General features: G+C 40.2%; 1 protein-coding gene across 1 annotated transcript in view; it reads right to left on the bottom strand.

Annotated features, from left to right (window-relative positions):
- Positions 1 to 2,731: 2,731 nt before the first annotated feature.
- LOC115058098 (neurocan core protein-like) overlaps positions 2,732 to 12,630 on the bottom strand; it is a 36,459-nt gene continuing 26,560 nt past the window's right edge. Inside the window, exons 13-20 of the mRNA XM_029525406.1 lie at positions 11,203 to 11,319; positions 7,339 to 7,452; positions 5,831 to 5,882; positions 5,516 to 5,622; positions 5,157 to 5,239; positions 4,843 to 4,987; positions 3,690 to 3,872; positions 2,732 to 2,919 (exon numbers count right to left, since the gene is read on the bottom strand). Of these exons, the coding sequence (XP_029381266.1) occupies positions 2,801 to 2,919; positions 3,690 to 3,872; positions 4,843 to 4,987; positions 5,157 to 5,239; positions 5,516 to 5,622; positions 5,831 to 5,882; positions 7,339 to 7,452; positions 11,203 to 11,319 (920 nt within the window). The 3' untranslated portion in view covers positions 2,732 to 2,800. The remainder of the gene's footprint in view (positions 2,920 to 3,689; positions 3,873 to 4,842; positions 4,988 to 5,156; positions 5,240 to 5,515; positions 5,623 to 5,830; positions 5,883 to 7,338; positions 7,453 to 11,202; positions 11,320 to 12,630) is intronic.

Below are 12,630 nucleotides of genomic sequence, written 5' to 3'. Positions count from 1 at the left end.
GACTATTAACCTTGATATACAGGTCAGTAACATGCCTCATGGGAGTTCAAATCATTATCTACATCAAACTCCGCAATTCCTTGACTGTTGTTACTATTCTGAAATGGGTAGTTAGTGAAAACCGTCGGATCATACTGTATAAAAACTGTTCAACATTTGAAAACCTCTTGATACCTCTGATAACAGAGATGATAGCAAGTGATGACAGATGCTGCAACTGCTGCTGATCAGCTAATGTTGATTCCTTCCTGTTGATTGATTGATTGACTGATTACAACAAAATGCCACCAAACAAAATTCCATTTCAATTTCTTAGATCCCAAGGTAATGTCCCAAAAGTTTTATGTCCGAGCAAATGAAACAACAAATGAAAGCAGCTGTGATTATTGACTTGTAATTGCTTCTAAAATGTTCTAATCATCGACTCATCAATTCATCAATTCATCGGTCTAGCAGGTTTAAGTTGACCGTGAAACCTGCTTTCATCCTCCAACTGAACAGTTTGCTGGTTTAATTGGACCAACTGCTCAGAAATCAATACTGCAGTACTGATGATGTCATCCTGCCCTATGAACGCTGTGCTTGTCCAGCAGATAAGCAGTGACCCCTGGATTTCATTTAGCCGTCACACATGACAGGAGCACACAACGATCACATGAAAAATCATTCAGCTCAGAATAACCTGAGCTGGAAGAGTTTTGGCTGCGACACCACAACTGTGATTTAACTAAACTGGCTGTTGTTAAGGACACAGAGGAAATATGCTCTTTAAACTTTAAGTTAAGCAAAGTTTACACTTTATCATTTTAGAAATCCTTTTTTCTTATGCCAAACGAAATGAGGGAAGACATCAACTTACCACTTAATCACGTTCTAAACCTCAGTGCAGTTTATTTCTAGCAAGTGGAGCAGAGAAATTAGAGTTTTTGCAGGATTAGTGAATTGATAATAAAACAGTTAAATTGATGTAATGAGGAAAAAGTTATGACCCTTGTTAAAGATGCATTATCATCACTGTTGCATCTATCAGTCTTGCATTGATTATTATTATTATTTTTATTTCTTTTAAATGGGTGGCTCTGGGTTTCTCTGTTTCTGGCAAATAGCCTCTGTTATGTCTCACTCTGTTCGTGTGTCATCCTCTCTCTCTCCAAATATTCTGCCCACTGACACAACAAAAATGAAAATCTGGCCTCAGGTACCAAACAGGATGAAACTATTGCTCACTCTGTGGAGAGAAAAATAAAATGAGCATAGTTCCAAAAACAAAAAGGTCAGCATGAAGGCTTCCCCCATTTTGGGGCACAAAACTGGTGGCATAACAGATTTAACCTTAAAAACAACAGCAATATATATATATATATATTACAGCACCTGGACTAAAGTGAAAAAAACAAACCAAAACCCACGTCTACAGCTGCTAACTCTGTCTAAGGCTTACGAGCTTGCTATTGTCAGCTTCCTAACAATGACAGGACTAACTTCATGTTTATTAGGTCTAATGTTTTTAAGTTCGCTATATTAGTTTAGTATATCACAGAAAAGTCATTTGCTTTGTGTTGTTTTGGTCATAAAACAGATCATTTTTTTACCTGAGGGTTGACACGTTTTCAAAATAGAGGTGGATAAATCTGGGGGGGTGTTTGGCTTGAATGAAGAAAAGTCAGGAATGGTCATTTTTTCCCACTTTATTAAGAATGAAATACAACAGCAGGACAAAAAGTCATAAGAACACCAAAAAAGTGGATGACCGATCAAATATCAAAGGGACCAAAGACAAAATATTGCGACATTCTACCCATCATGGAATTACAGCCGTGCAAAAATTGAAAGTATTTAGCGATTCAGGTACAATCAAGTCGTTAACCTCACAAAAGTATTGTAGGATCCCATTTGAATTATTTTTCTCAATGGGACATTTTCATGAGGTGAGAATGTTTACGGGAAACTAGGAGTCTATTCGATTGGGCAAGGTCCAGCTATTGATCGAGGATCAGTCAATAACAAACACCACAATACTTACAATGCAGAGATTAGAGGCAATCATGATTAATTTTGTTACTGATTGTTTGACTTATATACTGGTTTAGAAAAAACAATGTTACTTTGACTCTCTGAAGTTAAGTAAAAAAAAAAAAAAAAGAAGCATATTCACTAAGAAATGATTCATAATAAATAGTAACATTACACAAAAATGTAGCAAATGTCAGTAGATTAAGACAGACGAGCTATTCGGGTACTCTATGGATAAAAGTAACAGCTACAGTACACATACAAAAAGCTCAGGGTTATCATGGACTGAATGCTATCTTGCATTATTACAGCTGTGCTTCGGAAACAGAACACTAGGACGAGTCATTTTTCATGTAGAGCGAACAAACCCCCGCCCAAAAAAAAACAAAAAAAACAAAAAACGACTCAGCACTTCTCTAAGTCTCTCTTACATGCATTCGCTCACACATGCTCACACACTGCTGTAAAGTCTAGAGGGCTTTAGTTCATAGACAGGTGAAGGATTTACTGTTCTGAAACAGGAGGAGGGATGTTAATTAGAGTTAGTGTTCGCATGGACCTCGGGTTAAAGGAAGGGTGGTGAAAACAAGATGAATCATCAAAATACCCAGACTCACTGACGGGATTATGGAAACAAAGTTCATGTTAAAATCAGAAAACCTTATTCATCAGCTAAACAGAGAGCATGGAGGGAGGAAGGAAAGGAAATGGGAGTGAGGTGAACTACTGTCTTTTCTTTATGGGCCATGGTTAGCACCTAGGCATTGCTGACGTTGTGTTATTTGGTTCAGTAGTAGCTGTGTGTGTCCTCTCTAGCCTTGTGTCCCTCCCCTCCGTGCCTCCTGTGGCTGCGGCGCTCACGGTGCTGGTTGTGATGGTGGCGTCTGTACCTGTGTGATCGACGGGCTAAAAACAGAGAGGCAACTATGATTATTTTATGTTGTAGATTTGCTGTAGCACTGCAGATGAACAGCACAACCTGATTTTAAGATCAGGGAAAGATTGAGATGAAGACAGAGTAAGATTATGGTGCTTCAGACTGTACTTGTTGGACCTGGTGAGTCAAATCCCTGCATCACCGTTTAAAAACATAATCAGTTTTATCTTTACTTTGCATTTTTCTAGATTGTAAATGTTTCAAATTTAAGGGAACCATGTATTTACTTTGCAACCTGTTTCTTTGAGACTGAATAAGATATAAATAGAACAATATATCTGCAGATGGGCGGCCTAGTGCTGTGTCACCTAGTGCTTCTTCAGTCTGTGAAGAAATGCACAGTTTAATTGGACAGCAGATGTCCAGGTGAGAATGAATGTCTGTTTGTCTCATTGTGTCCATGGTGGACCCTGCTTCCTGTCCAACGTCATATTTCAGATCCATTGACAGGGGAGGCTGCTCAGGTCACCTTTTTCTTTGTGACATTATCAGCCAATAGACGATGAGAGGATGTTGCCATAAAGGGCTGGTCAACAATAACGATCAGTTAGTCTGTAGCAAATAAAGTTTGAAGTTGTCTTATGTGTGCCAAGAAAACATTTCCTCACACTATCACACCAACACCAGCCTGCTGACACAAAGCGAGTTGGATCCATGGATCTATGCTACTGACGCTGGTAACACGTTCCCCTCAGACTGTCCCATCCACCGATGGAGCTTCATACTATACAATACTCACACTTTGTACAAATGATCCTGGGTCTCTCCCAGCTCCCATCAGCCCGGCAGCGAGCAGTGGGGATGTGACGCTGGTAGAAGCCCTCCGAGCACTGGTAGCGCACCACTGAATGGATGTCATAGTGTGACCTCCGGCGACCTATTAAGTGGGCGTTCTCCACTGTGGGTGGGGTCCCACACAACACTGACAAAAGAATGAAATGAAATTAAAACCATATTTATATCTCGTATATAAAGGTTTTTCTACAAACAACATCTATTTTACATCAGTCTTATATAGACTGAAATATACAAATCCATATAAAGTAATGGCCTCTTCCACTTACAGACTGTACAAACACAAGGATACTGTCCATTGCAGTAGGTGTAACAGAATAAAAAATTAAAGGCACTATAGCACAGGTGTGGTTGCCTGTAGATGGCAGCATTGTTACTGTAGCTAATAGTTATGGTGAGCTGCACTGAGGCCAGAGGAAGGAAAGAGCCTTCTGACGGAGATAAGGAATTCAGCCAAGCCACAGAGCCATGAGACCACAGCCCAGCAAACAAACACTTGAACTACTTAATCCCCATCTGTCTTTTCCCTTTCCTAACTCCTCCTAACCATCCTCTGCGTACAGAGGGAAGGAGGAGGTGAGTACTAGTCGGAATTGGGGAAAAAAAAAATCTCATCAAATTTGTGAACACAGTAATAATTGATCACAACTGCAACTACAATTCTGCTGCATGGACGAAATGGAACTAAGCCCAGGAGACACTTGCTTCCAAAAATCAATACAGGTTTGAGACTGAATAAAAATTCCTCACTTGAGGTTGTTGGTAATTTCTGAAGCATCTGCTGCTGTGACCTTTAATGGAGAAAAAGTCTGTGTAACTCCTGACGCTGTGTGATGAAGACATTTTTCCGGATTAAAAAGCATAAGAACTGAAGACAAGCACTGATGACTAACAGGGAGCCAGCTGTTCAACAGCTGCACGCAAGCAGCTAAATTGTATAAGAATGGAAAAATCTGTCTACATAAAATAATTATCAATACTGACTCATACTGAAGCGCACCGGGGAAGGACGGAAAGGAGTGCTGAAGAAACAGTTCGCTTTTTTTAGTGAAATCCATGAATTCAATGTTGCATTCAGATCAGCGGCGTTTCAGTACCTGTGCCTTTCTTGCAGATGTAGGGCAGGTTGTAGTTGCAGGGCACGTCATTCCACTTTCCGTCCTCATGGGTAATAGTTACCACGCAGTCCTCGCCGCCAGCAAAGAAGTTGTCCGGCTGGCTCTCTCTCCAGTTCTCATACACCTGCACAACATCAAACAACACAAGAGTTATATATAATACAACCAATTCTTCTTTCTTCTTTCATTATTCTTTCTTTTTCTTTTTTAAAGCTTGGGGCTTGTTATTGGGAGCTTTGAAACTTATGTTGGTGATTTTCATTCAGCAGAACAGCTGAACTCTGATTACTTACCAGGTCATTTCCATCAGTCCACTGAAAGTCCTCCTCCACTGTGCGGTCATTCAGTCCGATCCAGGCATTGTCATGACCCAGGCCTGGAAAAAACAACAATGAAACTTGATCCTGATTACACTGGAAAAACTCTTCTCTCTTCTTCATCACCGTTTCTTTGAATACCATCTCTTTTTGCATCATACTGTGTGTGTAATGAACAAATCAGGTTGACCACGGAGATAAGTTAGATTCGCATTCAGTTATTTTATCCCATGTCCTGTTTCTGAATGTCACATGTGGAAGTGAATTTATATCTATCTATGTTTTGTTCATATTTGGACCTCACCAAAGAAAAAAAAATATATAGACCACCATACCATTGATAAAGTCCTGCTCCGTGGAAGAGACAATGCTGCTGAGGTGGGCGCTGTGCTCTCTGCAGTCTTTCTCTGCGTCCTCCCAGGTGTGTCTGTGGGTGAAGTACCTGTAGTACAAACGCAGTGAAAGTGCAGCTGAAAATACACATTTCATACATTATGCAGCAAGACCAGTTTAATTGTTACAGAGTGCTGTAGTAAGTGTGTCACAGACCACTCAAGGGTATAAAGAAGTAACAGAGACAAAGGAGACATCTGAGGTAGCTGGTAAATATATTAACTATATATAGTTCCTTATTTTCCCAGTTTTGTTACCTGTAGCAGTGACCGTGGAACTTCCTCCAACCATGCTCGCAACCCTCTATGTCTGTAAAGAAGAGAGGAAAGGAGGCACAGAAATGACAGAAGCTAAAATTATTCTTTGAAGGGAATGAAAAATGCCTCACTAAATGCAGGAATATGGAGAAAGACTAAATAGTCTGTCAGGGATGGGAGGAGAGAGGAAGCTGGAGAAATGTTTCCTTTTTTTGCTCTCTTACAGAGCGTTCTGTCTCATTTGGCAAATAAAGACTAAAATATAGGGCTTTGAGAGGGTAAATACATGAAGTGTAATTATACAGGCTCGTTTTCCATTCACTGCACATGTGGCCCTTTTTCTGCATTATTAGTATTCATTAATAACGCCAAAGCTTGTGGATTAATTTATAACTGCAAAGGTTAGATATTCATTAATCCTCATTACCACTCTGCATGGCACAGAACACACACACACACACACACACACACAGACCTGGCCAGAGGTGGTAACAACCAGTAAGGTGATGAATCAATGACTGTGTGTCATGGGGGATACTTAGTGTCACACACCACACAGACATACAACATGTGAATTTTGCTTCAGCATTTCTTGTTCACACTACATGTTCTCATGAGAATTTTTGCTGTATCATGGGCTGACAGCCTTGTTCTTGTGGGTTGAGAGCTGCCTGTTTGATTATCTAACATGGATGCCTATTTGCCTATTTTGATATTTGAATGCCAGCATCGAACTGTTCTATGCTCTGTCAGTTAATTGCCAGTTTAGTTTGGTTTATATTTAGCAACGGAGCTTCACATCTGCCTCCATATTTTCAGTATCTCTTTTCCCTGCCTCTCCAACTTTGGTTCTCACTGTCATTTTCTGACTAATTTCTTGGAAGCAGCTCATCTGGCTGTGTCCGGAGGTACCATAGTCTGCCAACCAACATGTCTTAAGCTCAGTTATTAACACAGTTTATCTTGGAAAACTCGCAGCAAGAAAACAAACAAGCATATTCTCCAAAATGTCAAACTACTTTTAAAATAATGATCTGTTTGTGTTAGCTCAGTCGTGGTTAGAGACATGTCCTTCGTAATCTGCCTTCTTCCCTTTGAAACTACCTATATCGATACTTCTTGCCTGTTTGCCTCACTTGGATCCACAATAAAAATGTTAACTACTCTTCCTGTGGTCTTAAACCATTAGTACTACTCTGAAGCAGTCCCTGAGTTTTATGTTCCTTTACACGTACGGGCAAACATTACTGGCTCCATGATGGCTGCAAAGAGAGGCAGCCTTGTGATATTATATTGTGACATAGAGCAGGAAACAGACACTGCACGCCAAGCAGGATTATTTCCACCAGCACCTTTAACTGCTGGTGTCAGACACCTGGGAGTCTTAATAAATTCCCCACTGTGGCTGCACACACGACAACATACTGAATTTGTTGGTGCTACAAAGTCCAATAACGAAATGCATGATAATCCTCTCCACATTGTGGGTGCAGTATTCTCACTCTCACCTTTCTCACATGTATCTCCTCCGTAGCTGGGCAGGCAGAGGCAGAGGAATGAATCAATCTTGTCAATGCAAGTGCCTCCATTTTCACATGGCTCGGACTGGCAATCATCAACATCTGTTGGAAGGAAAGCAGCAATGAGAACAGATGGATTTCAAAGCACATTTGGGTTCAAGTTAAAGGGATGCTTTCTGCTGAAGGGACATGGTTCATAAAGAAGAGAGAAAACTGTGCACGTGTTTAAGTGGTGACAAAAAAAAAAGAGCTGGTCATCAATCCTGGCTTTAACTGTGCAGTGTGCCCATGTTGGTGTGTCCATCATAACTCAAACAGGATGTGAGCAGAATACAGAAAGTCAAATCCCCTTTTTTCCCCTCACAGAGGAAGACGCTAAAAGCCTTTCAAGTGTTGCTACATCCATCTTGCAAATCTCGACTTGATGTACATCTAATTTCTTATTTTGTCCCTTTTTACAAAGCACTGCATGAGTGAGAAACTGCAGTCTGAATTGCTTTTCCTTTAAAGCTATTATAGTGTAGACATAAATTTGGTGGAGTGAGAAGATAGGCTGAACTTGGTCTGGGCCCCTTCTTGGCAGACTTCCACACTGCTGAGGAAGCCTGAAGCAACAACAGATACGCTGCCCACTCCAGGGCTGCAGCTCTGCAGCTCACTGTGCTCTCTAACCTCTCTGTGGCAGGCAAGAACATTTCTCTACAGGGATCAATAAAGCATAGCTTTATCATTGTAAATAGGGGGCATGTAATCTTCTTTCAGCACTGTGGGGGTTTTTTGGACCTAGAATAACAGATATACCCCAGGACAACGGAAATCTATTAAAACTCACAGCGAGACTGCAGAGAGGGAAAGAGCTACTTAGAAGTTTAAACTTACTTGGAGTATTTCGTCGGAGCTCAACAGTTTCTTAGTTTCAAGCAGAAAAGATGTACAGTGGAAAAGGTCAGCAACTGTGAGGAGCTGGTGTAGATGTGTCAGACGGATCCAGCTAGACCGACCTTTAGCCTCTACCCATAAGACTCCATTTTCTGTCTAAATCACGCTTTGCCAGTAAGGTACTTCACACAGCAGTGTCGGGATGACACTAAGTCAGACTGCTTTTGAATCATTTCTTAAACACAATTTTCTAAGTTTTTAACTTCAGTGTTTTCATGTGGCATCAAAATGTTTTCGATTTGTTGATGGAGATTGCTCCAGCTCTTTCATGACAGAGGGAGGAAAATGGAGCTGCTTTGCTGCCAATAGAGACTGAAACCAAGGATTTGTGATCATGTTTTCACTTGTAACCGATTGTAAGTTTGGATCAATTCAACCCCAATTTCTCTGTAACATTAAAACAAAATTTAAGAGCAGAAAAGCAGCCTGAACTCTGTTTATTGGCTCAAATCACTCAAAACCAAGATGTGATAGAATGTGATACAAAACATAACACTTTAAAGTTATTTAACTACAATGAAATGGGGCAAAAAGTCCTACAATGTAAATCAAAGATTGGTCATTTTAATCATAAAGCTACCAAACTCAGAGCATATTAGAAAATAAAGTAAACAAAGTGGGTTCATCTCAGCCAGATAGTCTAAGAACATATACTGGCTAAAACCTCATATTCTTTATATGCCAAATGGTTGGAATAATTAAAAAGAATATAACATATAAAAGAAAACAAATAAACAAACAAAAATATAAAATATATGAAATATCCCTCCAACCAATCAATTACATTGTATGACTTAGAGATGTGCAAGTTTAAAGTGTAACTCTTTTCATTAAAAATGGTCCTGCTCCATGTTTCTCGCCTCTTCCCTCTCATCTATTATGCAGAGGGAAAGCTGCTCCTCTGAGAGATGATACTGGAAATTCTGCAAATCCATAACAAAGCCTTCCAGCATGCCCACGCATCAGCTGCTGGCTGTCAGTACGAGCGTCTCTCTGTCTGTCCCTCTGTCTTTCTACGACACTGAGTAACACACAAAACTCAGTAAATAATCGCAGCCTGAATGTAGACTTGAGGAAAACCTGCCTAATATTCTGAGCATGTGTGAACAAAGTAGGATCCTTAGGACAGATGTATATTTCAGGGTCAGAGTGGGGAGTAATGGAGGATCCATAGAATCGTCTATCGCACTATCAATATACTTAGCGGTGGAAAAAGTACTCACCTCCATTGCTTGAGTGAAAGTACAGATAATCCTGGTCAAATATGACCTCCGTAAAGGTGAAAGTTGTTCAGGTGAACCTTTACTTCAGTTAAAGTACGGGAGTACTTGCTTTTAAAAATATTAAAAGTATTATTTTTTTTCCTTTTAATGCTACCACATTGCTATATTGATGCCACAATGAATTTAGAGAACCTAACGACTTATTCTACCTGAATGCACTGACTGTCTTATAGAACCTGCATAATGAAGCACTTGAAGAATATGCAATGAAGCCGATAGAAGATCCTCCTGAAAAACATCTGACTCGACAGAAGGACCATTGTCTTTTTTTTTTTTAAACACCTAGTGGAGTTAAAGATACAGTATTTGTCTTCCAACTGTAGTGTGGTAAAAGTCATAAAATAAATTCTGCTTCAGTATTGTCACTGAATATACTTCCTAATATCACGATAAAGGAAATCAGAAAACCTAAACAGAAACCTATTTCACAGAATTAAATCAATAAAGATGTTGATCACACCGATGCAAAGAATGAGTAATTTTAATATAATGTGGTCATTAATCTTATTTCCAAAATTCCCAGTAATCATGTGAATGAAGCAGAGACATTTAAAAGGGATGTATTTATATAACATAAAAATAGTACTTGTTTCACAGTGAGAAAGATATCAGTAAAAAGCATCCTAATCTTTTTCAGCTTGATGCGCCTCTTCAGTTTCTTTGTGCATTGCATTAATGAACAAAAGCATCTCTCAGCAACACACTGACAATTTTTTATTTAGGCTGTTTGACTTGAATATATTTTATTTTATCAGCCTTTCTGTTTCTCCGAAGCTCCTTTGAATCTGTGTTTATCTTGGATTTCGAAACAGTAATGTCTGTTATTACTGGAGCTTTTTGAACATCGCAATTTTATTTTCAGCCTCAAGCTGACGAGGTGAATGGTTGAAAAGCCCCAAATATACAGTGACACTTCAAAAAGTACATGTGACCCACTGCATTGTATTGTATTGTTACCAAAGATGGGGGGGGGGTTCAGAGTGAAAGAAGAAATTAGACAAAGAAGGAATAATAAAGAAGATTCTGAATCTCTGAATTCTTTTTGCCTTTTGTCTTTTTGTCATCCAGGTCATCTTCAGTGGTTTTGGGTGATTCTGACCTTTTCTCCAAGAGCATAAATTACATAAATAACCGTGATCACCTTTTTTCTTTGAATCTGGGATTAAACATGATTGTTTTTCATAGCCTCAATAAATCAGAGTGAGGCCTTTACTTAATTCCAAAAACCTTCAGTCATTAATTCTACGCAGAAAAAATAAAATAAAAATTTGAGTGATTGTTCAATAACAAGATAGAAAATTGTGTCACAGAGTGGATCCATTTGTGCATGAAATTAGCATCCTGGCTACAAGACAACTTTTGACAAGAAGTTTTTTCCTGAAAATAAAATTTATTCAGTGACAGCTACCAGAGCTACAACCTTGAGGGACTATTACCATCATCCTTCTCTGACAGTCTGAGCCTAACCTTTGACCCCAGTGTATGGTCAACCTTCTCTCCCACTGTGACAGACAGCTCGCCCTATGACCTAGCAATAGACCGTTGAGGAACCTTACATCAATATGTACCGACCTACGGTGAGCTGGCTTCATTATGCCAATGTATGTGTGTGTGTTTGAGCATAACTTACCAATCTCACAGTTCTCCCCAGTGTATCCTTGTGGGCAGTAGCAGCTGTAGCCCGTTCCCTGAGGAAGACACTTTCCTCCATGCAGGCATGGGTTTGTCACACAGGGCTCAACCTCGACTAAAAGAGACAGAAGGACGGGGGGGGGGTTGAGGGGGAATTCAGGGATTGAAAACAGGGCCGCTCATTAGTGATAATGTAAGAGAGAATGTTTATTTTCCCTGTTTAAATCTGATTTATTTTGGCAAGGGCACTACATGTATCTCACACAGAACAAAGCCTGAAATATTTCTTTCCATGGTGATTCTTTAAAGTTGGATGGCTGAAGCACAATTTCCTCCAGCAGTGTTTGGAGTCTAAACACAATCAGTGTATAACGGTGTATTGTGAAAAAAAAAAAAAACAAAACAAAAAAAACCCCACCATACTAATTTTCCATCATTGCCGTTGAGCCAAAACCAGCGGTTACAACACACACATATCCATTTCACACCCTGTCTCTTTTCAAAGGGATCAGAAGGCACATAGCCTCAACCTCACCATCCACTCACAGCCACAGTTGTCATGGTTACCATATGGAAAGCTAGACTTGGCTCACTCCAGCGAGCGTAGTGGGCAGCGTGAGAACTTCAGACATTAGCCGTCCTCAAAAGAAATGAGCAGACCCCCCGCTGAGCGCCTTGGCCTCCCTATTCACCCCCAAAATGTGTGCGTGTGTGTGGTCTCCCTCCACAATTACACATTTCCATATCAATTGATAAACCACCACGTGCTTCTCCCCTGAGCTGCTCATTATAGCAACTTAAGGCCTTTGAAAACCACCACTTGTTCATCATGGCTGCAGAAGCTGGGCTGTGGGAGTCTTCGTTCTGCCACATCTCTCTCACTCTCTGATTAGCAGGAGGTGGTGTGTGTGTGACGCTGTGTGCGTGTGTGTGTGTGTGCGCGTTTCTGTTTACAGAGCACGATGAACATAGTCAGTATGTCGGTTATGATTATCCCTGAAGCTGATCCTGTTCAATAACTAACCAGAAGCAGCTATCTCAAGTTCACATCCTCACTTCTCATCATGGCGGCTGCTTTATTGGGCCAAATAAATGTTCAGGGACAAAAAAGAGAGAGTTTTCAATCAAGGACGCTGGCAGAGAGCCAGCTTTCTAAATAACTTTAGCACTATAGATTTATGATAAATTTTGCAAAGCAAACCTCACTGCTTGAGGGTTGAATTCTGCTGAAGTCAGGTGCTAAAACCAGCCATGCATTCCATTTAATGTACAGCAGTCTGGTCCAAAGTGCACTTGCCCCCTCTGCATCAGTCAAGGTCATGGCATGCTTTAACAAATAAACTCTTATGACAAGAAGATTTATGACAGTATGTATGTGCGTCTCCATATGTGTGAAAGATAAAACTTGTGTGATTGGTTGTTCATT

The sequence above is a fragment of the Echeneis naucrates genome, chromosome 17 (genome assembly GCF_900963305.1).
Source record: "Echeneis naucrates chromosome 17, fEcheNa1.1, whole genome shotgun sequence".
NCBI classification, from domain to species: domain Eukaryota; kingdom Metazoa; phylum Chordata; class Actinopteri; order Carangiformes; family Echeneidae; genus Echeneis; species Echeneis naucrates.
The sequence above is the reverse complement of the archived record's forward strand: the minus strand, read 5'-3'. Positions and strand labels throughout refer to the sequence as shown.